Raw genomic sequence first — 24495 nt, 5'->3', positions numbered from 1 at the left:
AGCCCAGAAGGCTGTCATGCTGTCCAAGCAGGGAGGGGCCAAGCCCACCGTCCTTGCCCTGGAACACACAGGTCCTGCTGCCTCCAAAACACAAAGAGGAGGTGGGCACGAAACAGGGCAGGAGGTGCATAGGCTGTGGGGATGAGAAGTCGTCCAGAGCTCAGAGCCAAGAGGTCTGGGCACAGTTACAGCTGCCCCCCCATGCCATGGCCCTGGGCAGGTCAATGAAGGCTCCTGGGCCCCAGGTTGTCCCTCAGAAGATGGCCACAGTCCTGTGTCCTGTGATGGGGGAAGGACCACGCTGGATGAGGAGTTTTCACCACCAGAACACTTCCTAAGGCCGGCTTCCTGCAGAGGGACTCTGTGTCCCGGGGCTGCTGGGGCCAGGGGTGGACGATGCCCCTGCTTATGGTTCTCCCAGCTCCCAGAACCCAGCTGGGACCAGGCCCAGCCCAATTCCTGCCCCCAGGAATCCACATGGGATGGGACACAGCCCAGATATGATGGGAGATTTATGAGCTGGGCCACATCACAGGCAAACAAACACCCCTAATCCCGGCAGACTCCAGCTCTCAGCAACACAGAAGGGGAAGCTGTGGGCCGGGGGACAACAAGGCCGGGGGAAATAAAAACCCGAGAGCCTCAGCACCTCACAGGCTCACTCCCTCATCCACTCACTCCCTCACCCTCTGCCAGTTCAACCCCAGCATGGCTGCGTCCACCACGTCCGTCTGCTCCAGCAACCTGAGCTACGGCAGCCGCGTCTGCCTTGCTGGTTCCTGTGACTCTTACTCTGACTCCTGGCAGGTGGATGACTGCCAAGAGAGCTGCTGTGAGCCCCCCTGCTGCGACCCCAGCTGCTGCGCCCCGGCCCCCTGCCTGACCCTGGTCTGCACCCCAGTGAGCTGTGTGTCCAGCCCCTGCTGCCAGGTGGCCTGTGAGCCCAGCCCCTGCCAATCAGGCTGCACCAGCTCCTGCACACCCTCATGCTGCCAGCAGTCTAGCTGCCAGCAGGCTTGCTGCACCTCCTCCCCCTGCCAGCAGTCCTGCTGCATGCCTGTCTGCTGCAAGCCCGTCTGCTGCGTGCCTGTCTGCTGCAAGCCTGTGTGCTGCGTGCCCATCTGCTCTAAGGATTCCTCTTCATGCTGCCAGCAGTCTAGCTGCCAGCCAGCTTGCTGTGCCTCTTCCTCCTGCCAGCAGTCCTGCTGTGTGCCTGTTTGCTGCAAGCCCGTGTGCTATGTGCCCAGCTGTTCTGAGGATTCCTCTTCAAGCTGTCAGCAGTCTAGCTGCCAGCCAGCTTGCTGCACCTCCTCCCCCTGCCAGCACACCTGCTGTGTGCCCGTCTGCTCTGCGGCTTCCACTTCATGCTGCCAGCAGTCTAGCTGCCAGCCTGCTTGCTGCACCACCTCCTGCTGCAGACCCTCCTCCTCTGTGTCCCTCCTCTGCCACCCCGTGTGCAAGTCCACCTGCTATGTGTCCGTCCCCTCCTGCGGTGCCTCTGCCTCCTCCTGCCAGCCCAGCTGCACAGCCTCCTGTGTTTCCCTCCTCTGCCGCCCCGTGTGCTCCCGCCCCGCCTGCTACAGCCTCTGCTCTGGCCAGAAGTCCAGCTGCTGACAGCCCTGGATGTGATCTGGAGTCCCTTCCCACCAGGGGCTGACCTCCCAGCTGCCCCAGCCAGCTCTGTCCTCTCTGGCATTGACACCCTCAGAAGATGAGGCAGGCTCTTTGTCTTAGGGACCAGAATGCTCCCCCAGTGCTTCCCAGATGCTGGCTGCACGAGGGACCCCAGCTGCTCCTCCAGACCCAAGTTCTGCAGAACTAACCCACAGCAGGCCTGGTTCCACCCTGGGCAGCACCCCCTGAGTTCTAATAAAGCCGCCTCTGTCTCACACCGACCTCTGTCCTGTCTGTGGACCCCCGGGGGGCACAGGGTGAGGTGGGAAGTGATGCCCGCCCTGACTGCAGGGAGAGTCCTGACCCCCAGCAGGCCTGGCTCCACCCCTCTGTCTCTGTCGACCTTCCATCCTGTCTGTGGACCCCCGAGGGGCATGGGATGAGGCAGGAAACAATGCTGCCTGGTGCTGGCCTCTGTGAACCCTGAAGGCCAGTCTCCCTCTTAGCCCTGTGGGCCCCCAACCCCAGCACGTGGTCCCCCCACCCATCTTAGGGAAGCTGCCTCTGGAACCAAGGCCAGGAGTTTTGGGACAAAGTGGACCCTGGCAGCAGCTCTGGGCCCCTGAGCCACATTCACCCTCCCCAGCTCTGTGGCTGACCCTCAGGCCTGGGGTAGCCCACCCGGGGCCTGGCTCCACCCAGCAGCCTCACCCCTCCTGTTACCCCTGGGGAGACCAGCTATGGACCACAGTACCCGTCCCTGCAGCCCTCGTCTCCTCCACAGTAAGACATGGGGACCACGCCCTCCCCCAGGACTCGAGCCCAGCAGCCCAGTATTCACGGGGTTCTTGAATACCCATTGCTCAGGCATCGCTGGCGAGAGCACAGATGAGCAGGGACCATGGCACCCACTAACCAAGCCTGAGGGCCCCCCTGCCCCATGCGGCCTCGCCTGGAGATTCAGGGTCCTGGCTCCCTCCTGGTCCCGTGGTCCTGGACTCTGACCCCGAGGACCCTGTCCCCACACCCCCAGCCTCCTAGGTCTCTCCCAAATAGCCTTCGGCTCTGCCTGCCATCCTCTGCTCTGGCACTCAGACATGGTCCAGGATGCTGCACTGGGCGAGTGGTACGAGCCACACTTTCTGCCAGGTTGCTGTGTGCATTTGAGAGCCCAGGTCTGGCTCCTGCCCCAGCAAATGACCCTTGCATGTTAATGCCAGAGGCTGTCAGCCCCAGCACCAGGACCTCCCAGAGTCCCACCCCACAGAGCTCTCTGTGGTCAGCACAGCCACCTCCCTCACTCCTCTCGAGGCAGACCACCCAGGAAAGCCAGCAGCAGCCGTCCCCAGGGCTGGAGGCCAAAGTGACACAGCCGTGTCCACCACCTTAAAAGCAAAGTCAGGTCCCCATGAAGGGACAAATGAGGGCCTCCAGGGGCAGAGATGTTTGCTTCCTGCCCTGGTTCTCCGGGTAGCTGGCAGGGGCCAAGCCTTCATCCTAGGGCTCCAGGACCATCCTGGGGAGGGGCTCCCCACACATGTGTGTCTGAGCCCCACCCACCTCACTGTGCCCACTGATGGCTACAGGGTCAGAACAGAGAGCCAGGTGGAGGGCCCGGGGCTGGTTCTCTGACCTCCTCCATGTTTGTCATTGTCCCCACCTGCCCTCTTCTGAGGCACGGACAGGACGCAGCCTGTCTGGCCATCCCCAGGGAGGACACCTCCTGGTGGGGGTGTCTCACCTCTGACCCCTGCTCTGGGTCCTCATTCGATGTGTCTTCTGCTTCATCAGAGCTTCAACTCCCAGTGAGAGCACCTTGGAAAACCATCCCTCAAAATAGTCACTCACAAAGTGACCCTGTGATCCTGCCACTCCAGTTCTAGGCATCTACCTCAGAGGAATGAAACAAACGTCCACACACAGATTTGTGCGCCCATGTACACGCATGACTGACAGCTGCCAAGAAGTGGAAGGAGCCTAAATGTCCATCAGAGGACAAAGCAAAACACAGCCCATCCACACAAGCAAAATGTGGCCCATTCCCATGGGGAATATTATTCAGCCATGAAAAGGAATCCAATACTGACACAGGCTACAACATGCATGAGCCTTGAAAGCATGATGCTCAGTGAGAGCCCACATGTGGTGACATTCTATTTGGGTTTTTTATTTTTTATTTTTATTTTATATTTTATTTAGGTTATTGGGGAATGGGTGGTGTTTGGTTACATGGATTAGTAATTTAGTGTTGATTTGTGAGATTTTGGTGCACCCATCATTCGAGCAGTATACACTGCACCTATTTGTAGTTTTTTATCCCTCACTCCCTTCCCACCCTTTCCCCCTGAGTCCCCAAAGTCCATTGTGTCATTCTTATGCCTTTGTATCCTCATAGCTTAGCTCCCATTTATGAGTGAGAACATATGATGTTTGGTTTTCCATTCCTGAGTTACTTCACTTAGAATAATAATCTCCAATCTCATCCAGGTCTCTGTGAATGCCATTAATTCATTTATTTTTATTACTGAGTAGTATTCCATCATATATATATATATATACACACACATACATATATATATACATATATACACATATGTATATATACACACACACACACACATATATATATCAGTTTCTTTATCCACTCGTTGATTGATGGGAATTTGGGTTGGTTCCACATTTTTGCAATTGTGAATTGTGCTGCTATAAACATATGTGTGCAAGTATCTTTTTCGTATAGTGACTTCTTTTCCTCTGGGTAGATACCCAGCAGGGGGATTGCTGGATCAAATGGTGGATCTACTTTTAGTTCTTTAAGGAATCTCCACACTGTAGTCCACAGTGGTTGTACTAGTTTAAATTCCCACCAGGAGTGTAGAAGTGTTCCCTTTTCACCACATCCATGCCACCATCTATTATTTTTTGATTTTTTGATGATGGCCATTCTTGTAGGAGTAAGGTGGTATCCCATTGTGGTTTTGATTTGCATTTCCTTCAACATTAGTGATGTTGAGCATTTTTTCATATGTTTGTTGGCCATTTGTACAACTTCTTTTGAGAACTGTCCATTCATGTCCTTAGCCCACTTTTTGATGGGATTGTTTGTTTTTTTCTTGATAATTTGTTTGAGTTTGTTGTAGGTTCTGGATATTAGTCCTTTGTCAGATGTATAGATTGTGAAGATTTTCTCCCACTCTGTGGATTGTCTGTTTACTCTGCAGACTGTTTCTTTTGCCATGCAAAAGCTCTTTAGTTTAATTAAGTCCCAGCTATTTATCTCTGTTTTTATTGCATTTGCTTTTGGGTTCTTGGTCATGAAATCCTTGCCTAAGCCAATATCTAGAAGGGGTTTTTCATGTTATCGTCTAGAATTTTAATAGTTTCAGGTCTTAGATTTAAGTCTTTGATCCATCTTGAGTTGATTTTTATATAAGGTGAGAGATGAGGATCCAGTTTCATTCTCCTATATGTGGCTTGCCAGTTATCCCAGAACCATTTGTTGAATAGAGTGTCCTTTCCCCACTTTATGTTTTTGTTTGCTTTGTCAAAGATCAGTTGGCAGTAAGTATTTGGATTTATTTCTGGGTTCTCTATTCTGTTCCATTGGTCTATGTGCCTATTTTTATACCAATGCTGTTTTGGTGACTGTGGCCTTATAGTATAGTTTGAAATCAGGTAATGTGATGCCTCCAGATTTGTTCTTTTTGCTTAGTCTTGCTTTGGCTATGTGGGCCCTTTTTTGGTTCTCTATGAATTATAGAATTTTTTTTGTAATTCTGTGATGAATGATGGTGGTATTTTGATGGGAATTGCATTGAATTGCTTTTGACACTGGTCATTTTCATAATATTGATTCTACCCATCCATGAGCATGGGATGTGTTTCCATTTGTTTGTGTCATCTGTGATTTATTTTAGCAGTGCTTTGTAGTTTTCCTTGTAGAGGTCTTTCACCTCCTTGGGTAGGTATATTCCTGAGTATTTTATTTTTTTGCAGCTATTGTAAAAGGGACTGAGTTCTTGATTCTCAGCTTAGTGGCTGTTGGTGTATAGGAGAGCTACCGATTTGTGTACATTAATTTTGTATCTGGAAACTTTGCTGAATTCTTTTATCAGTTCTAGGAGCTTTTTGTAGGAGTCTTTGGGGTTTCCTAGGTGTACGATCATATCATCAGCAAACAGCGACAGTTTGACTTCCTCTGTACCGATTTGGATGCCTTTCATTTCTTTCTCCTATCTGATTGCTCTGGCTGGGACTTCCAGTACTATGTTGAAAAGAAGTGGTGAGGGTGGGCATCCCTATCTTTTTCCAGTTTTCAGAGGGAGTGCTTTCAACTTCTCCCCATTCAGTGTTATGTTGGCTGTGGGTGTGTCATAGATGGCTTTTATTACATTGAGGTATGTCCCTTGTATGTTGAGTTTGCTGAGAGTTTTAATCATAGAGATGCTGGATTTTGTCGAAAGCTTTTTCTGCATCTATTGATCATGTGATTTTTGTTTTTAATTCTGTTTATGTGGTGTTGAATTGTGAATGTTAAACCATCCCTGCATCCCTGGTATGAAACCTGGTGGGATTCTATTTGTATGAAAGGCTCACAATGGGCAAATCTACAGAGAAAGAAAGATGAGTAGGTGCCTGAGGCTGGGGGAGGGGCACATGGGGAGTGATGCTGATTGGTGTGATTTTTTGGAGGGGGGAATGCTCTAAAATTATATATTGGTGATGGCTGAGAAACACTGGGAATATGCTAAAAACAAATGGAGTATGTCCTTGCAGCAAGTGAGCTTCATGCCTTGTGAATTTTCTCTTGGTAAATTTTTTTTAAAAGCCTAAGCCCTCTGTTTGGGCTGGCTACTTGCCAATGCCTCCACCTCCCCTTCATCCAAATAAAAATGAACGGTGCCAGAACAGTGATAGAAAACAGGCATACCATCCACAGACCAGGTCAGTAAGGATTTTCTGGGACAGACAAGACAAAAAGATCAGGTTTTCTTGACTGTAAAATTCAACAGAAAGAAAGGCAGAAGCAGGACTGAAGACAAATGGCTTTTCCCAGAGACCCTGACACAGGGATAGCACATGAGGACAGCCACGGGCACTCAGGTGTCTTTAACTGAGGGTTGAGTTCTAAAGAAGGACCGCCTGGTGCCCTGAGTCCAGCAGGAGAGCCAGGCAGGGCAGGGGTGGCCCAGGAGGCTCCCAGCCTGGGTTCTAGGATGGAGAGGAAGAGACCACACCACAGGAGGTTCTGGATGCCAAAATGAACCAAAGCCCCTGTACTTGGCCAGCGGCAGACAAGGCCCCATCCTGAGCCCCTGTGTCAGCTCTATGAGAAGAATACATGTGTCTACGTGCAGAGAATCTTTAAGCAATGAAAGCCAAACAGTTTAGACCCTCACTTAAAAACATGAACAACAACTAAGGGTCCTCAGACGCATGAGGAAATCACAGCATGACAGAGAAGCAAAGTCTAAACAAACAATAATGCATGAAACAAAGAGGCCGTTACTCCATGAAACAAGAAGAAAGTGCTACCAAAAAGGAGAAGGAGAAGAAAGGAAAACACCTTGGGTTCCTGGAGACTGAAATTGTGACACGCCAAACGTATGGAATTCAATGACAGTCCTCATAACAGACCCTGAAGGCAGAAGAGCTGACACCATGACCCCCAGTTCAGAAAATGATTCACCAAAACCCAATGCAGAAGGACAAAGAGATGAAGCCAAGAAAAGCCTGAGGTCTAAGGGAGATGAACCCAGGAGACTCAGGGTCTGTGATCCTAACCAAGATCACAGCAGGGAGAGAAGCCAAGAATGGAAGAAAATCATCAAACCCATATGGGAATAAAAGTTGCTTGAACTAAAAGAAGATGGGACCGAGGGGATGAACACAGCTGATGACAGTGACTAGGGAGGGGTCTGGTGAAATGAATGAAGTACAAGAAGGAGAGAATAGGCCCAGGTTCTGGAAAGAGGAAAAGCTTCACAAGAAGATTAAAGTTATGCAAATCTGAGACACATTGGTGGCCCAGCCTCTACTAAGGTGGAGGGAAGAAATTCCGCACCTAGACTCTACTGTGGCAGGTGTCAGCAGGAGGGCTGTTCTTAAACAACAGGGATCCAGAAAGTTTACCACCCATGAAGCTTTCTGAAACCTTTACTCAACAATCTCTAACAAGAAGGAACACGACCCCCTCTTTTCAAATGTCCACAAAAATCCGCAAATGCTCATCAAGGAAAATCTAAAGAAAATAAAAATACAGTCTAATAAAAATAAGCAGACATTAAAGATCAAAAAAGAAACATGCCCACAGATTCAGATATTTTTGTTTTTATGTAAAAGAAAGTAGCATGGGTATGTTTATCCTAAAATTTGAAAATATAAATGAAATGTACTGTGTTCTAAAAAAAATAAATTACCAACACTGAATAACAAAATGAAAATTTTCATACAATGACGTCCAGGAAAATATGGAAATGGTATTGAAAGATATTCTTCAGAAGGCAGACGCAGATGTTTTAAAGGTGTATATCATCAGCCTTCAATATAAGACCTTCCTGTGATACTTGAAATATTCCAGAGCTCAGAAGAGGCCAGAGATCTTCTGGATTCCTCTAGTAAGACTGGTGAGACCCTGATGCCAAAACCAGGAACAATTGTGTGTGTGAGAGAGAGAGACGGAGAGAGGACTGTAAATCAATCCCATTTAAAAAGATAAAGTAAGAGATTCTATGTGCCTAAGTTAAAGAAAAACTAAGCTGTTACATACAGCCATTATGGAAGACAGTATCAAAGCTCCTCAGCAAATTAAAAATAGAACTACCATGTGATGAGCAATCATATATACAAGACAAATTAAAGGCAGATCTCAAAGAGATACCTGCACTCCCATGTTAACTGCAGCACTATTCACAACAGCCAAGATATGGAAGCAACATAAGTGCCCATCAGCAGATGAGTGGATAAAGAAAACGCGGTGTATATGCATGGTGGAATACGATTCAGCCATAGAAAGGAGGGAGATCCTGTCATTTGTGGCAACATGGATGAACCTGCACACACTATGCTAGGTGAAGTGACCCAGGCACAGAAAGACAAATACTGCAGACCTCGCTTATATGTGGAATCTAAAAAAGCCAAGCTCGGCAAAGCAGAGAGTAGAGTGGGGGTTCACAGGGGCAGGGGGTGCAGGGAGTTTTCATTTTTTACAACTCTTTAAATATCCTTTCAGCGATTATTAATACAGGTGTGCGAGAACTGCGTGCTTAATCCACTTTGATGCTGATGACAGGATACAGCTTCAGCTGTGCAGGATGAGTCAGTTCTGGAAACCTCACGTGCAGCATGAGGACAGTTGACTGTAACACAGAACGCAACATAGTAACACCGAAATCTTCTAAGAGTCCATCTTAAATGTCTCATCACAAAATAAAGGTAACTGCGTGGGTGACGGACATATTAATTAGCTTGACCGTGGTAATCATCACACAATGTGTACATGTATCAAGACATCATGTTGTACACCTTGAATTTATATAATTCTTATTTGTCAATTATATCTCAATAAAGCTGGGGAAAAAGGGATAATGAGCCATTATCAAGTAATGTATATCTTAGATCGAAAGTTACAAAGGGTATCATTAACTATACTCATAAAATAGCAGAAAAGCCACTGGAACGCTCAGTAGATTAATACACACACATTCACACACACACACACACATATATGAACAAACTCACTCCTTCTTTAAAAGCCTGAGGCAAAATTCTTGGTAAACTAGAGTGGAAAAACACTGCATGCACGAGACCAAGGCTGTGCTACAAACCAGCAAACACCGGCTTGGTGCGGAGCTGCGGGAGGTGCTTCTGTTAACTTTGGAAACAAGACCAGAGGGCTGCTGTCATCACGTCTCCAGCGTTGTGCTGGGCAGCCAGCCACGATGAAAGGGAGTCAAATGAAACAAAAGACTACATTTTGGAAAAGAAGAATCCAAATGTGTGTCACTTGCAGAAGACCCGGCCGTGGGCCACCCTGCCCTCCAGACTCACATCCCCTCCCAGCACCTCCCTCCCTCAGCCAGGGCCGTTTAATCCCTGCAGCTCAGCTCATTCAGATCCCCAGAGTGTCTGCTTGATTTAAGAAATGATGTGATCTGGCCGGGTGCAGTGGCTCACACCTGTAATCCCAGCACTTTGGGAGACTGAAACGGACGGATCACTTGAGGCCACAAATTCGAGACCAGCCTAGCCAACATGGCCAAACCCCATCTCTACTAAAAATACCAAAAAAAAAAAAAAAAAAAAAAAAAAAAGAAAGAAAAATAGCTGGATGTGGTGGTCCACACCTGTAATCCCAGCTACTCAGGAGGCTGAGGGAGGAGAATTGCTTGAACCCGGGAGGTGGGGGCTGCAGCACCACTGCACTCCAGCCTGGGTGACAGAATGAGACTATGTATCAAAAAAGAAAGAAAAAGGAAGAAAGAAAGAAGGAAGGAAGAAAGAAAGAAAGGGAAGGAAGGAAGAAAGAGGTGTGATCATTCGATTGTCCATGGAAACTGCTGTGGTGGCCCCCAGTGAAAAGTTCCATGATCCAAAAAGACACGTCTCCACTGAGCGCAGGGCGTGGACTTAGATTAGGCACACTGAGACCCTGGAGGTGTTGTGGGCACAGCAATGACTGTGGAAAGACACTTTGGACAGTGGTGGGTGGTCCAGACACCAGGAGAAGGGAGCGACAGAGGGCGTGGATCACAAATAGGAATAAAGAGACGAGGAATCACCACACCCATTCGATTAAGGAGGCTGCCAGAGACAGATGGGAAAACTAAAGCAAATTATCATACAGGCTCCAGGGCTTGTCGCAGAAGCCATGTCAGCCTCACCACATCCCGCTGGCTCAGGACCACCTCCCTCCCTGCCTGCCACTCAGGAAGCACGCACTCTTCTGGGAGCTGTGTGACGGAACGGAGCCATTTATGGCTGTGAGGGAAAGGAGTGAGAGCTCGCGGTTGTCAGGTTCACTGCCGGCCAGCTGTCCTCTTTCAAGGTTACTTATCTTCTCTCAGCATTTCTGCAACTGTCAAAATGGGCTGCAGAGTCACCCCTCACGCGGTGGCTGATGTGGAGACTGCACCTGCGCCGTGCGTGTCTGTGCACAGCCGCTAATATGATGTCACCCTAGCCTTCCTGGCTTTCCTGTCATTTCCTGAAAGGAGCATCGAGTCCCTCAGTCCCAGAAAGTGGGTTAAGCACACTGTTCTTGCACAACCTCTACTAATAATCACTGAAAGGATATTCAAAGAGTTATAAAAAATAAAATCAAAATTGTCTAACAAAAAGGGAGGCTCTTTAAAATCCTTTATATATTTGTAGAAAAGAGAAACAGATGGAAACAAATTAGAATGTAAACTGGATCAGGACCCCAATGCCCTAGAATAAAATAGCCTTTTACTCAAAAACTCAAATGAACTGCCACCAATGAGCAGAGCTTAACTGATGTCCAGTGAAACGAGGAGAAAACGTTTAAATGCTCAACATAACATCATTACAGTGAGCCAAAAATGTATTTCATTCATCGTGAGACAAAATCAAAGTCACAAAAGGAAAGACCTCAAGAGATAAGAGTTATTTTTAAGAGCGCAAAACACTTCCTGAGTCTCCATGTTGAAAGGCTCAATGAATTCTAACCACAGAAAGTAAAATAATGCATACGCATAGAAATAAAAAGAAAACCAGATGTTCCCAGAGAGTTAAACGGAGAGAGAGAGACAAACTATAAAAAATGACAAACGACCAACCTCAGTCTCTCATCAGCAACGCTGGACACTACAGAAAAATGGTGACAGGTTCATCATTTAGAGAAAACAGATGTTTTGTTATTATTTATAATAATAATTCTGATTTGAAACTGGAATTATATACCCAGCTAAACTATCATATAAGTGTGAGGGTAAAGTTGAGTACATTTTTAGGCAAGAAAGAAATCTTAAAATGTATGTCCTAAAATCACCATATGTGAAAAAGTACTTGATCTGTCACCATGAGGAAATAAAAATGGAGAAAACCCAGAGCGCAGCTTCAAATAAAACAGAGAGAGGCCTCTGAGGGTGGCATGGAAGAGCTGAAGAGACAAGGATAAAGCACAGATCCACCAGATACCGAATCTCTGAGCATTCCCCTTACGAGGCACAAGGGGTTGAAGGGAGGGCCACTTAGCTTCGTTTTACCCTCTGTGCCAGTTGCGTTTTATAAGAAATGCATATTTTTCTACCTATTTATATTTTAATATGCTAAAAGTAATAAAATATATCCAATCAGTCCAAACACAGGATAGGTGAAACTAGAATTCCTCCCTTTAGAGAAGTCTTCATCTCTAAAACCTCTACTCAACAAAAGTTTGCTTGAAATATTTTCCACCACATTTCTGGGGCTAAAATAAGAACCGACGAAGAAACAGAGCCCTGCAACATACACACAAGTTTAATGAGGGAAAAACAAACAGAGATAAACCAGCACGAGTGACGCATCTCCAGCCACCAGCTCTAAACACCAACAAGGAAGAGAAGCTTGTGGAGCCTCCTGTTGGGACAACACACGCCAGGGAGGGATTTAAAAGCCCCACAGCCCTGAGCGCCTCACTCACTCCCTCCCTCCCTCACTCCCTCCCTCCCTCACTCCCTCCCTCACTCACTCCCTCCCTCCCTCACTCACTCCCTCCCTCCCTCACTCACTCCCTCCCTCACTCACTCCCTCACTCCCTCTCTCCTTCCCTCACTCACTCACACACTCACTCACACCTCCCCCAGCTCCCAGCTCACTTCTTCCCCACCCCAGCATGGCCGCGTCCACCATGTCCGTCTGCTCCAGCGCTTGCTCCGACTCCTGGCGAGTGGACGACTGCCCAGAGAGCTGCTGTGAGCCCCCCTGCTGCACCCCCAGCTGCTGCGCCCCGGCCCCCTGCCTGACCCTGGTCTGCACCCCAGTGAGCTGCGTGTCCAGCCCCTGCTGCCAGGTGGCCTGTGAGCCCAGCCCCTGCCAATCAGGCTGCACCAGCTCCTGCACGCCCTCTAGCTGCCAGCCGGCTTGCTGCGCCTCCTCACCCTGCCAGCAGGCCTGCTGCGTGCCCATCTGCTGCAAGCCTGTGTGCTGTGTGCCTACCTGCTCTAAGGATTCCTCTTCATCCTGCCAGCAGTCTAGCTGCCAGCCGGCTTGCTGCACCTCCTCCCCCTGCCAGCAGACCTGTTGCGTGCCTGTCTGCTGTAAGCCTGTCTGCTGCGTGCCTACCTGCTCTGAGCATTCCTCTTCATGCTGCCAGCAGTCTAGCTGCCAGCCAACTTGCTGTGCCTCTTCCTCCTGCCAGCAGTCCTGCTGTGTGCCTGTCTGCTGCAAGCCCGTGTGCTGTGTGCCCACCTGTTCTGAGGATTCCTCTTCATGCTGCCAGCATTCTAGCTGCCAGCCGACTTGCTGCACCTCCTCCCCCTGCCAGCAGTCCTGCTACGTGCCTGTCTGTTGCAAGCCTGTCTGCTGCAAACCCATCTGCTGTGTGCCCGTCTGCTCTGGGGCTTCCACTTCATGCTGCCAGCAGTCTAGCTGCCAGCCGGCTTGCTACACCACCTCCTGCTGCAGACCCTCCTCCTCTGTGTCCCTCCTCTGCCGCCCCATATGCAGGCCCGCCTGCTGCATGCCTGTCTCCTCCTGCTGTGCCCATGCCTCCTCCTGCCAGGCTAGCTGCTGCCGCCCGGCCTCCTGTGTGTCCCTCCTCTGCCACCCTGCATGCTCCCGCCCAGCCTGCTGAGGCCTCGGCTCAGGCCAGGAGTCCAGTTGCTGACAGGCACATCCCCCAGGGCCAACTGGTCCTGACTCGGGTTAGGAGGTTGCCCCCACTTGGGACGGGGCTCCCATGTGCTGAGGTGACCTCCCCCTCCATACTCCCAGGAGTCTCCATCCTCGCAGCTCCCCAGCTCCTGCCTCCCAGCAGGTGCCCACCTGCCTGTTGGGTCCCGTGTCCTCCCTCCCAGCTTCTCTGCCCCAGGTCACTTGGCCTCAACTTGAACCTGTCAGCACCTCCTCCTGCTCCCCAATAAACTCTCCTTGGTCACCTGATTCTCTTTTCCTGTTGTGCTCCTGGGGACACATGGTTTTGAGCTCAGATTGGTCTCTAGCCATGACTGTTTCTATGAATGAGTGACTTAACCTAGAAGTCACAGGGGACAGTGGCCTAACTCCTCCAGGGGGTCACCAGGTGGAACTCACAGCCACGCCCAGGAAGGCTCAGTCCCGGCTCAGCCCCTGTGCCCGGGTCTTCCTGAGCCTGGTCATTCGCTGTCCTGCCCTGGGCTGTGGAGCTCTCCATGCCCCAGGACCGTCCCACCCACCGTCCCACCTGGGAGAGCCCACCCTGCAGGGTCACCTTCCAGGAAGCTGGTCTGGGGTCCGGGCACCACAGCCTCCAGGCCTGGTCACCCTCCCTGTGTGCCGCCCGCCCAAGGGTTCTACCCGTTTAGCAGCAACGCAAGGGGAGAGTGAGGGGCTGCTGCACCTGCACAGGAGACAAGGGACTCGATGAGGACAAAAGCATCATGGGGTGGGTGGAGGGACACACAGGATTCCCCCAGGATCTTGATGGAGACAAAAGCATCATGGAGTGGGTGGATGGACGCACATGATTCCCCAAAACCGGCACTGCCCCAGGTCCTCCTCTGGGGGCACCAGGCTCCGCATGGGCTTTCAGGACCCAGAGTCCCCGCCTGCAGGGCCGTGCGTCCGGCCCCTTTTAGGTGAGGTTGACATGGGCGACACTGGAGGGCACAGGTGGACAAGGCCCTGCTGAGACCTGGGGGATTTTCTGGGGGGATGGCCTTCCAGGGGCTGCGGTGGTGGCTGGAACTGTTTTAGTAAGTAGGCAACTGTCCCCAGTGGGTAAATTTTCAGTTATCCTCCCTGTAAGGCTATCTCAGGGCCAAGGCATGGCTGTTCCTCCGTGAGTCCCCCTCTCATCCCAGGAGTCTGTGTCCGTGGCCAGAGCCCACAAAGGGAGTCCCTGCCACCCGTGAGGCCTCAGCCTCCGTCCCCTAATCCCTAGCACCCTCGCCGACACTGTGTCTACCCCCATGGTTTTCTGGAAAAGTCTGGGTTAGATTGGCATTATTTCTCCCCTAAATGCTTGGTAGAATTCAATAGCAAAGCCATTCAGGATTGGCATTGTCTTTGTGGGAAGGGTTTTAATTACGAATCCAATCTCTTCAATTGATGGAGGGCTATTCAGATTTTCTGTTTCTTCTTGTATCCCTTTTCATAAATGATCTATTTCCAGTCATTTGCCTGTTTCATCTAAGCTGTTGAATGTGTTGACATACAATTATTTGCATTATTTCTTTGGTTTCCTTTAAATACCTACAGATTCTGTAGTGGCAGCCTTTTATTCATTCCTGATGTATTAGTTCATTTTCACGGTGCTAATGAAGACATATCCAAGACTGGGCAATTTACAAAAGAAAGAGGTTTAATGGACTCACAGTTCCACATGGCTGGGGAGGCCTCACAATCATGGTGGAAGGTGAAAGGCACAATTCACTTGGTGGCAGACAAGAGAAGAGAGCTTGTACAGGGAAACTCCCCTGTATAAAACCATCAGATCTTGTGAGACTTATTTACTATCATGAGAACAGCACAGGAAAGACCCACCCCCATGATTCAGTTACCTCCCACCAGGTCCCTCCCACAACATGTGAGAATTCAAGATGAGATTTGGGTGGGGGCACAGCCAAACCATAACACCTGATATTGGTAATTTATTTGTTCTCTTGTTTTATAATGACCAGTAAAGTTAGAAATTTGCCAATTTCATTGGTCTATTAAAAAAACTAGGTTTGGTTTTATTTATTTCCCTGTTTGTCCACTTTCTATTTGGTAGGTGATATGGTGGATATGTGTCCCCTCCAAATCTCATGGTGAACCATGATCCCGTGTTGGAGGCAGGGCCTGGTGGGAGGTGATTGGGTCATGGGGACGGCTCCCTCATGAGTGGCTTGGTGCCACCCCCACAATAATGAGCGAAGTCTTGCTCTGTGCCTTCATGGAGAGCTGGTTGTTTACAAGAGCCTGGCACTCCCTCCTCTGTGTCTCTCTTGCTCCCCTCACACCATGTGATGCCTGCTCCCCGTCCACCTTCCACCATGAGTAAAGCTTCCTGAGACCTCAGCAGAAGCTGAGCAGGTGCCATGCTTGTACAGCCTGTAGAACCAGGAGCCAGATAACCACGGGCCTTTCCTTATAAAGTGCCCAGTCTCGGGTATTCCTTTACAGCAGTGCAAAATGGACAAACACAGTGGAGTTTTTAAATTATTGATTATTTTATTATTTCTAGTTATTTTTGGGTTCAACATATGCTTCTTTAGCTTCTTAAGCTGGAAGCTCAGATAATTGATTTCAGGCCTTCTTCTCTAATAAAGCAAATTACTATGCATTTTCCTCTACATGCTTTGTTAGCTGCATCCCACGAGTATTGATATGTGGTGATTTCATTTTCATTTTATTCCAGATATTTCATAATTTCTATTGTGATTTATATTTTTACTCATAGATCTTAAAGTGTGTTATTTAATTTCCAAGTATGTGGCAATTTTCTAAATGTCTTTCTGTTAATGATTTCCAATTCTGTGTGGTCAAGCAGCACACTCAGCCCTCCTGTCATTTCATCCCTCCTGAAGACACTGAGACTTGCTCTCAGGCCTCTCCAGTGGTTTATGTTGGTGGTTGTTCCATGTGCACTTTAAACAATGTGCATCCCATTGTTGTTGGATGGGATATTGTATAAATATCCCTTAAGTCATCTTGGTTTATAGTGGTTTCTCAACTTTTCTATACACCTCCTAGAAAATGACTTTCTGAAGACAGAGTGAGGTTTGGTAAAGACACAAAGGACCTCAACCAGCAGTGTTCTCAGCTCACGTGAAGGGAAACAGCACATGAAGGGAAACAGAGTTTAATGAAGACTCTTCCACAGAGTCCCCCTTCTCTGGAGTTATTTTTAACTCTCTGCTTCTGTGGGTTGCAATCAACACATTGAGTTGTGTTGCTGAAAACCATGGGCATGTGCACCCATGAGGTTTGCCCCCTCACCCACCCTGGGACATCCGTTTGTCTGTTCACCCATGAGGTTTGCCCCCTTACCCACCCTGGGACATCCGTGTGTCTGTTCACCCATGAGGTGCCCACTCTCACCCACCCTGGGATGTCTGTGTGTCTGTTCACCCATGAGGTTCATGCTCTCACCCACCCTGGGACGTCTGTGTATCTGTTCACCCATGAGGTTCATGCTCTCACCCACCCTGAGACATCCGTGTGTCTGTTCACCCATTAGGTGCCCACTCTCACCCACCCTGGGACGTCTGTGTGTCTGTTCACCCATGAGGTTCATGCTCTCACCCACCCTGAGACATCCGTGTGTCTGTTCACCCATTAGGTGCCCACTCTCACCCACCCTGGGACGTCTGTTTGTCTGTTCACCCATAAGGTTCATGCTCTCACCCACCCTGAGACATCCGTGTGTCTGTTCACCCATAAGGTTCATGCTCTCACCCACCCTGGGACGTCTGTGTGTCTGTTCACCCATAAGGTTCATGCTCTCACCCACCCTGGGACGTCTGTGTGTCTGTTCACCCATGAGGTTCATGCTCTCACCCACCCTGGGACGTCTGTGTGTCTGTTCACCCATAAGGTTCATGCTCTCACCCACCCTGAGACATCCGTGTGTCTGTTCACCCATGAGGTTCATGCTCTCACCCACCCTGGGACGTCTGTGTGTCTGTTCACCCGTGAGTTATGCACTCCCTTCCACTCCGGGACTGTGACTCCATGTGGCCAGTGCTCTGGGTCTGTCCTCACAACTCCACCTCCACTGCAGCTGAGTTCCCGGGCCACTCTCTGACACCTGTGCATGGAAATTCTTTGTGATCTTATCATTGCTTTATGAGTATGTTTTATAATCATTGGAATAGTTGGCACTTCTTCCAGTGGTTACAACACATTATTATTCCAAATATAATTTTAAAGACTTCTTAAAATGCCCAAAACTCCTCAGACCATCCTGCTCTGGCCAGTCCACTGGCCCTGGGCTCACTGTGGTCACACGTGCTCTGTCTGTCGTTCTTACCACTCCATTTGGAAACCTGAAAGAGGGAGTCCTACTTCCCTGACCTTAGAGAGGCCGGAGGGTCGAGGAGATGATTCTGCTCACACTGGGTGGAAGCGACAGAGACCCGATTCCAATCGCCTGCCTGTGTTCCTCCCACCACACCAGTGATGTCTGCACAGGGCACGAGAGGTTTTAGGCAATGTTGATGAAGACTACTGATTTTGAAGCTAGGGAGGCATTTGGACACGCTCTGGGCAATCATGGCGCTAGAAGACACCATTCTTATTTGACAAGTATTGTGCAGAAGAAGGATAATTTAAAAAGCAAGTCAGCAAAAAGAACTATGACGTGACTAACAGCACAGGAGGGTTAGGGACAAACCCAAGGGCCTGAAATGACCAAAGGGCTGCAAGGCTCCCCCCGTCCATGTCCGTCTAGCCTGGACCCCTGGGAACCACACACCCATGGGCACAGGAAAACACTCAGGGGCCTGAAGGACAGCAGAGGGTTGTGCACAAAGGAGAAAACCATGGCCGTGAGCTCCAGCCAAGGCATTAATCAACACACCTGGATGTCAGTGCCATTGCAGTCTCAGGGCCTTTATTGGTCAGTTTGAGGGCATCCAAAGAAGGCTCTGGGGCTCTGAGCCAGGAGGACAGAGACCTCACGGGTCAAGGCTGAGCTGACCCTCATGAGAGGTGGGAGATATGGAGGGGAGGCCACTGCCATGGGAACTTTCTAGAAGCACTCCCCCCACCCCGCCCCGCAAGAGGGCTGCAGCATTGAGTATAGACATTCAGTTCTTCCATTGTCCAGCTCAGTAGCAGACACCAGGAAATGGTCAAAGTGCAGGAGCAATTCAGGACATGACTATCAGCTTTCAGGTGGGACCTGAGCCTGGCTGGCACTGGGGGGCGTGTCCATCAGCAGCTGGGCTTCTGACCTGAGTGGAGGCCTCAGCAGGCCGGGCGGGAGCACACAGGGTGGCAGAGGAGGGACACACAGGACGCCGGGCGGCAGCAGCTGGGTTGGCAGGAGGAGGTGGGGGTGCAGCAGAAAGGGACGGGCACGCAGCAGGCGGGCCTGCACACAGGGCGGCAGAGGAGGGACACGGAGGAGGAGGGTCTGCAGCAGGAGGTGGTGCAGCAAGCCGGCTGGCAGCTAGACTGCTGGCAGCATGAAGAGGAAGCCCCAGAGCAAACAGGCACACAGCTCACAGGCTTGCAGCAGACGGGCACGCAGCAGCCCTGCTGACTTTGGGAGGAGGTGCAGCAAGCTGGCTGGCAGCTAGACTGCTGGCAGCATGAGGGCATGCAGGAGCTGGTGCAGCCTGATTGGCAGGGGCTGGGCTCACAGGTCACCTGGCAGCAGGGGCCGGACACACAGCTCACTGGGGTGCAGACCAGGGTCAGGCAGGGGGCCGGGGCGCAGCAGGGGGGTTCGCAGCAGCTCTCTTGGCAGTCGTCCACCTGCCAGGAGTCGGAGCAGGAATCACAGGAACCAGGAAAGCAGACGCGGCTGCTGTAGCTCAGGTCGCTGGAGCAGACGGACATGGTGGATGCTGCTGTGCTGGGGGTTGAGCTGGGGGAGACGGGAGGGAGTGGGTGAGGGAGTGAGTGAGGTGCTCAGGTTTGTGGGGCTTTTATACTCCTCCATGGTGCGTGTTGTCCAGACAGGAGGCTCAGCAAGCCATCCCTTCCTTGTTGGGGTGTACAGCCAGCTCCAGGAGAATAAACAGTAGCTGTGTTTTTGTTTCCCAAGAGCTGTTGCTCAGTTTACAAAACTTGGAATTGGCCTGGGGCGCATGTGCATGTTTTAGACTCAGGAGGAAGAACTGAGGTGCAGTTCAGGCTGTGCTGCTTTGCTCCCCAGGCTCACGTGGAGGGTGGCGAGGTCCGTGTGTGTGCCGGGCTATGGGGAGTGGGTGCCTGTGGGTGGCTCTGCTGGGCCTTGGTTTTCTAGGCTGCTGAACAAGATCATGTGCCTCTGTGATTCAAAGGTTAGGGAGAGAGGTTCGTTTGGGTTCTAAATAAAGATAATGTGAGTCATGATTTGTATGCTGTAATGTATTCCTTTCCTTGGGCTGCCGTGACAAACAGTACCACAAACTGGCTGGTCACACAACAGAAATTCCATGTCTCATGGTTTTGGAGGCCAGAAGTCTGAGATCGAGGTGTGGACAGTGGACAGCGTGGGTTCCTTCCGAGGCTGCGAGGGGCACTGTCTCACCCTGTTTGCCTCACTCCTGTGGGCTGCTGCTATCTTTGGGGTCCTTGACTTACAGTGGCCTCACCTGAGCTCCGCCTTTATCTTCACACAGCTTCTCCGTGTGTGTGTGTGTGTGTGTGTGTCCAAATCTCCCCTTTTTATAAGGACACAAAGCATATTGCAGTAGGGCCCATCCTAACAGCCTCCTCTTAACTTGATCATCTACAAAGACCCTATTTCCATATAGGGTCACATTCACATGTACCAGCGGTCAGGACTTCGGCACCTTTTGAGGGACACAATTCAATCCACAGCAAGCAGACACAATGGCAGAACCTGGGATGAGGAGATGGGCGCAGGAGCAGAACCTGGGATGGCAAGGCAGGCACGGCAGAAGTGTTTCTCGTGGACTTGGGCCTGGGGCAGGTGGAGCATGGGGGGTGGCGAGGGTAGCACAGGACAGCAGGTGCCCAGCACTGGGCACTCAGCAGCCTTTGCTTGTGAGGTGTGGCTTGACCTCGTGGAATGGTTTTAGGGAATAGTGGCTGAAAAGCGGAGTTCACATCACCCTTCACCAGCTTCCCGATGCCACCGCAGGTCGGTTCCCAGCTCTGAGAAAGCAGCGCTGGTCTGTTTCTTCTCACCCAGGACGGGCTTTAGGCAAATGCATCAGCTTCCCGTGGGTCCTGCTCAGGACCCCACATGGCGTTGGCTGAAAGGTCTCCTCGGCTTCTCTGGTTTGTGACGGTTGCCCAGTCTTTCCTTGGCCTCAGCCACCTTGACTGGTTGGGTGTTTTGTAGAACGCCCCTCCACGTGGACTTGCGTGAGGTGTCCTCGTGTTGGGGGAGGAATCCCACAGGAGCAGTGCACATGGGGCACGGAGGTGACATGGCTGCGTCCCATCCCCACGGTGCCGCCGTTTCCCTCCGTAATTGGTCGTGTCTGAGACCTGGCAGCTGTCCTGCGTCTGCCCAGGCGTTTGCCCGGCAGTGTTGGTGCCCCTCCAGGGGCCTGGCCTGCGCGGTCCCTGTGGGGCTCTGTTGAGGATTCTCCTCCCTGCCTTGTTCCTTCCACACTTACTAATTGAAATTCTCGCGGGAAGAGGAGCTGTCCTGCTCTTCTGTGTGTCTATTTGCTTCCTTATTTATTTATCTAGGTGTGGACTAAAGAATGTTTATCTATTACTTGAGCCATAATCCAATACGATCACTATGTATTTTGTGGTTGCAGTGGTTCCAACTTTGGCCCTCAAGTTCTTTCGTTTTGGCCCTGGTGCCCTTTCAACACGCTGTCCCTCCCTGACCTTTCTGACTTTTGGGTCCAAGTTCATCTCAGATTTGCCCTGTTTCATCCCTGGAATCAGACGCTTCTCTATGAAGCCCTGCTCCCTCTTGGTGGACGAAGGCATTTAGAAACCAAAATCTGGAGCAAGCTGTGCCCACACTACTGGGGTGTTGCTTTCCCAGCCCTCCCAGGAGACAGAGCAAGGGGACCGGCATGTGCATTAACACCCAGCTGATCTTAGAGGGAGGGGTTTCCCCACTAAGAATCGTGTTGGCACTGGTTTTTCCAGACTAGTGTTATCTGGTCTGAAGTGTTCCCTTCTAGGCTGGATGTGGTGGCTCGTGCCTGTAATTCCAGCACTTTGGGAGGCCAAGGCAGGAGGACATTTAAGGCCAGGAGTTTGAGATCAGCCTGGGCAACATAGCCAGACCCCATCTCTACAACGTATTGTCCTTTTTACATGTTGCCGGATTGTATTTGCTAATATTTTATTGAGGATTTTGGTTGGTCTGTAGTTTTCTCTTATTGCAATGCCTTTGCCTGGTTTGGTAACACTGCCTTCATGAAAAGAGTTGGTGAGGGTTTTCTCCTATTCTATCTTCTGAAAGAGATGATGTAGAATTGACATTTTTTCTTCTTTAAACGATTGGTAGTGTTTTCCAGGAAACTGTAGTTTTTCTGTGTTGGAAGGTGTTCTTTATTAGATATTGGACCTCCCAGTTATCTTTTCTTCTTTAATGAGTCCTGGTATTTGCGCCTATCAAGGAATTGGACCACATTATCTGAGGTTTTGATAAACAACACGTGGTGTTGTGTATGGAGTTCCCTTATCAGCCTTTTAATTTCTGACAATTGTTTAGCAATATCCCCTTTTGTTCTCCATATAGTTTATCAATTTGATTGATCTCAAAGAACCAGCTTGGGTTTCATCAATTTCCTCTATTTTCCTTTTGTTTTCAATTGTGTGGACTCCTGCCCCATCCTTCCCTGTGCTTGCTGTGGGTTCCATTTCCTCGTCTTTCTCTAGTTTCTCAAGGCAAAGCTCCTATGTTGGATTCAATACCTTTCTTCTTTTCAAAGCAGCGCTCGGCCCCCTCTTTCTCCATCCTTGGTGGCCGTACCCGGCTTGTGCCTGAGGCTGTGAATGAGCTTGTCTCTGCAGCACCTTCTGTAATTCCATAATTCCTGGCTTCTGGACCCATGTCTCACAGATGATAGAGTCAAGGAGGATGCCCCACAAGGTGGCTGTGAGGGCAGGTCAACCTCCAGAGGCCCCCACCCAGCACTGCCGAGGCTGTGTCGGGAACTCATCTGCCCTTGGGTGTCCACTCCCAGGAGGCTGAGAGGCACACAAGACTGCAGGCGTGGGGTCTGGAGCCAGGAAGAGGCTATTTTAATTAAACAGTGGAGGGAGAGGCTCTTGCTGGGATGGGCAGGATTCTGTTTTCCGATTGCCAAAGCCCAGCGAGCAATGGGCTGACTGTCTGTCCTGGGGCTCAGCAGGGCAGAGGCTCATCCCGACTGCTGGGCAGGATGGGCTGACTGTCTGTCCCAGGGCTCAGCAGGGCAAAGGCTCACCCCGAGTGCTGGGCAGGGCACCTTCTGGATGGTGGCCCCACATTGCCTCAATGAGGAGGTGGCACCTGGTCGTGCTCAAGCTAAACCCCCGGGGGTGAGCCCAGCACCAGGCAGTGCTGTGCAGCAGTGTCTCTCTGAGACTGGGGGGAGGGGGTGGTAGGGTGCATGGGGTTTACTTAGAGACCCATTCTTTCCAGGGGACCCAGGACGCAATGCCACAGGATATGGAGTCTCATCCCCAACCTCCATCAGCCTGAGGCTTGGGCCAACATCAGAGCCCTGAGGCACAGAATCCCCCCACACCAAGATGCCAGAATCCTCCCAGAGTCAGTCTGGGACCCCCCAGACACACACAGCGGCCTCCATCGGGGGTGGTCGCTGTACACAGACCTCTCTACACACAGTGTCCACTGTTGCTGTCCCTATGTCATGGCATGTTTTATAGCTCAGGGTCTTTCCAAGAAGCGGCAAAGCCTCCTCACACTCTACCTTTTGTGTTTAATTGCATAAATAGTAACAATAATAATACATTCTCCTGTCCTAAAGCAGGCCACCCTTTCTTCACCGTGCTACCCCCATCTGCATGTCCCCACACTCTCTGGTGCTGTGGGTCACACACACACACATCCCCGCCCCAGCCAGGACCCTCTGCATCCTTTCCATCCTTGGCCCATGGTGTGTCCTGCCACATCTTCCCGCTCTGTGCCTGGGCCAGGCCCAGGCAGTGTCCCGCAGCCAGGATGCTCACGGCTGCTTTGCCGGCTGTTCCTGCACTGCACGTCTGGGTCACATCTGGTTTTTCTAAGTGCCCTTCACACCCTGTGTGCACATGTGCGGACGTGCACGTCTGGGTCACATCTGGTTTTTCTAAGTGCCTTTCACACCCTGTGTGCACATGTGCGGACGTGCACGTCTGGGTCACATCTGGTTTTTCTAAGTGCCCTTCACACCCTGTGTGCACATGTGCGGATGTGCACATCTGGGTCACATCTGGTTTTTCTAAGTGCCCTTCACACCCTGTGTGCACATGCGCGGACGTGCACATCTGGGTCACATCCGGTTTTTCTAACAAAGAAGTGCCCTTCACACCCTGCGTTTCACACCCTGCGTTTCACACCCTGTGTGCACGTGTGCAGACGGGGATGCTTTTCCAGGGTATGCTCTTCTGCAGACCTGCTCCATCCCAGGTGCTCACACGCTCTGGAGGACATAGAGGACCCAAGTGTCACTGCAGCTGTGGCACTGCAATGCACATGGCTGTGCAAGGAAGGGCTGTGCCTTCTCCTGGCCTGGAGTGGAGTCCTGCTCTCCAGCTGCTCACTGGGGCCCTGCCACGCACAGGCAGGCGGGGGAGGAAGGCCTCTGCTTGAGATGTTTGACCGAAGCCCTTCCAGGGCCTTCACGGGGAATCCATGACATTCCCCACACAATGCCGGCCCGGATGGGCACGTGGGGGAAGATGAACCCTAGAGGGTGCCAGAGTGGACTGACCCAACACCCTTATGCCAGGCTGAGGCAGGAGGCCCCTCAGCAAGACTGCCAGATGGAGGGAGACAGCTCCGGGAATGCCTGCCTCACTCCGCCACGTCCTGGCATTTACCCAGGCTGGGGCCAGCTGCAGTGGCCGGGCTGAGGAGGGTCCAGGAATCAGTCTCAGGCTCTGCTCCCAGCCACT

General features: G+C 51.0%; 4 protein-coding genes across 10 annotated transcripts in view; 3 read left to right on the top strand and 1 right to left on the bottom strand.

The window, feature by feature from the left end:
• TSPEAR (thrombospondin type laminin G domain and EAR repeats) overlaps positions 1-24495 on the top strand; it is a 215868-nt gene that overhangs the window by 120272 nt on the left and 71101 nt on the right. The window lies entirely within an intron of this gene.
• LOC129022477 (keratin-associated protein 10-3-like) lies at positions 709-1614 on the top strand. 4 transcript variants are annotated; one of them, XM_063659923.1, is made up of 3 exons: positions 709-900; positions 931-1239; positions 1324-1614. In XM_063659923.1, exons 1-3 carry the CDS (start codon positions 709-711, stop codon positions 1612-1614), a joined length of 792 nt encoding a protein of 263 aa, XP_063515993.1. The 4 variants fall into 4 exon arrangements, with proteins under 4 accessions (XP_063515993.1, XP_054324634.2, XP_054324632.2 ...); XM_054468659.2 differs by having other exon boundaries at positions 709-1119; positions 1327-1614; XM_054468657.2 differs by having other exon boundaries at positions 709-1239.
• LOC129022483 (keratin-associated protein 10-5) lies at positions 12449-13408 on the top strand. 4 transcript variants are annotated; one of them, XM_054468673.1, is made up of 3 exons: positions 12449-12694; positions 12806-12889; positions 13103-13408. In XM_054468673.1, exons 1-3 carry the CDS (start codon positions 12449-12451, stop codon positions 13406-13408), a joined length of 636 nt encoding a protein of 211 aa, XP_054324648.1. The 4 variants fall into 4 exon arrangements, with proteins under 4 accessions (XP_054324648.1, XP_054324647.1, XP_054324645.1 ...); XM_054468672.1 differs by having other exon boundaries at positions 12449-12724; positions 12803-12880; positions 12977-13408; XM_054468670.1 differs by having other exon boundaries at positions 12806-13408.
• On the bottom strand, positions 18685-19302 carry LOC129022481 (keratin-associated protein 10-12-like). Its single transcript, XM_063659925.1, has one exon. The coding sequence runs from the start codon at positions 19300-19302 to the stop codon at positions 18706-18708; it is 597 nt and encodes a 198-aa protein (XP_063515995.1). The 3' UTR covers positions 18685-18705.

This window comes from Pongo pygmaeus, chromosome 22, assembly GCF_028885625.2.
Source record: "Pongo pygmaeus isolate AG05252 chromosome 22, NHGRI_mPonPyg2-v2.0_pri, whole genome shotgun sequence".
NCBI lineage: Eukaryota > Metazoa > Chordata > Mammalia > Primates > Hominidae > Pongo > Pongo pygmaeus.
The sequence above is the reverse complement of the archived record's forward strand: the minus strand, read 5'-3'. Positions and strand labels throughout refer to the sequence as shown.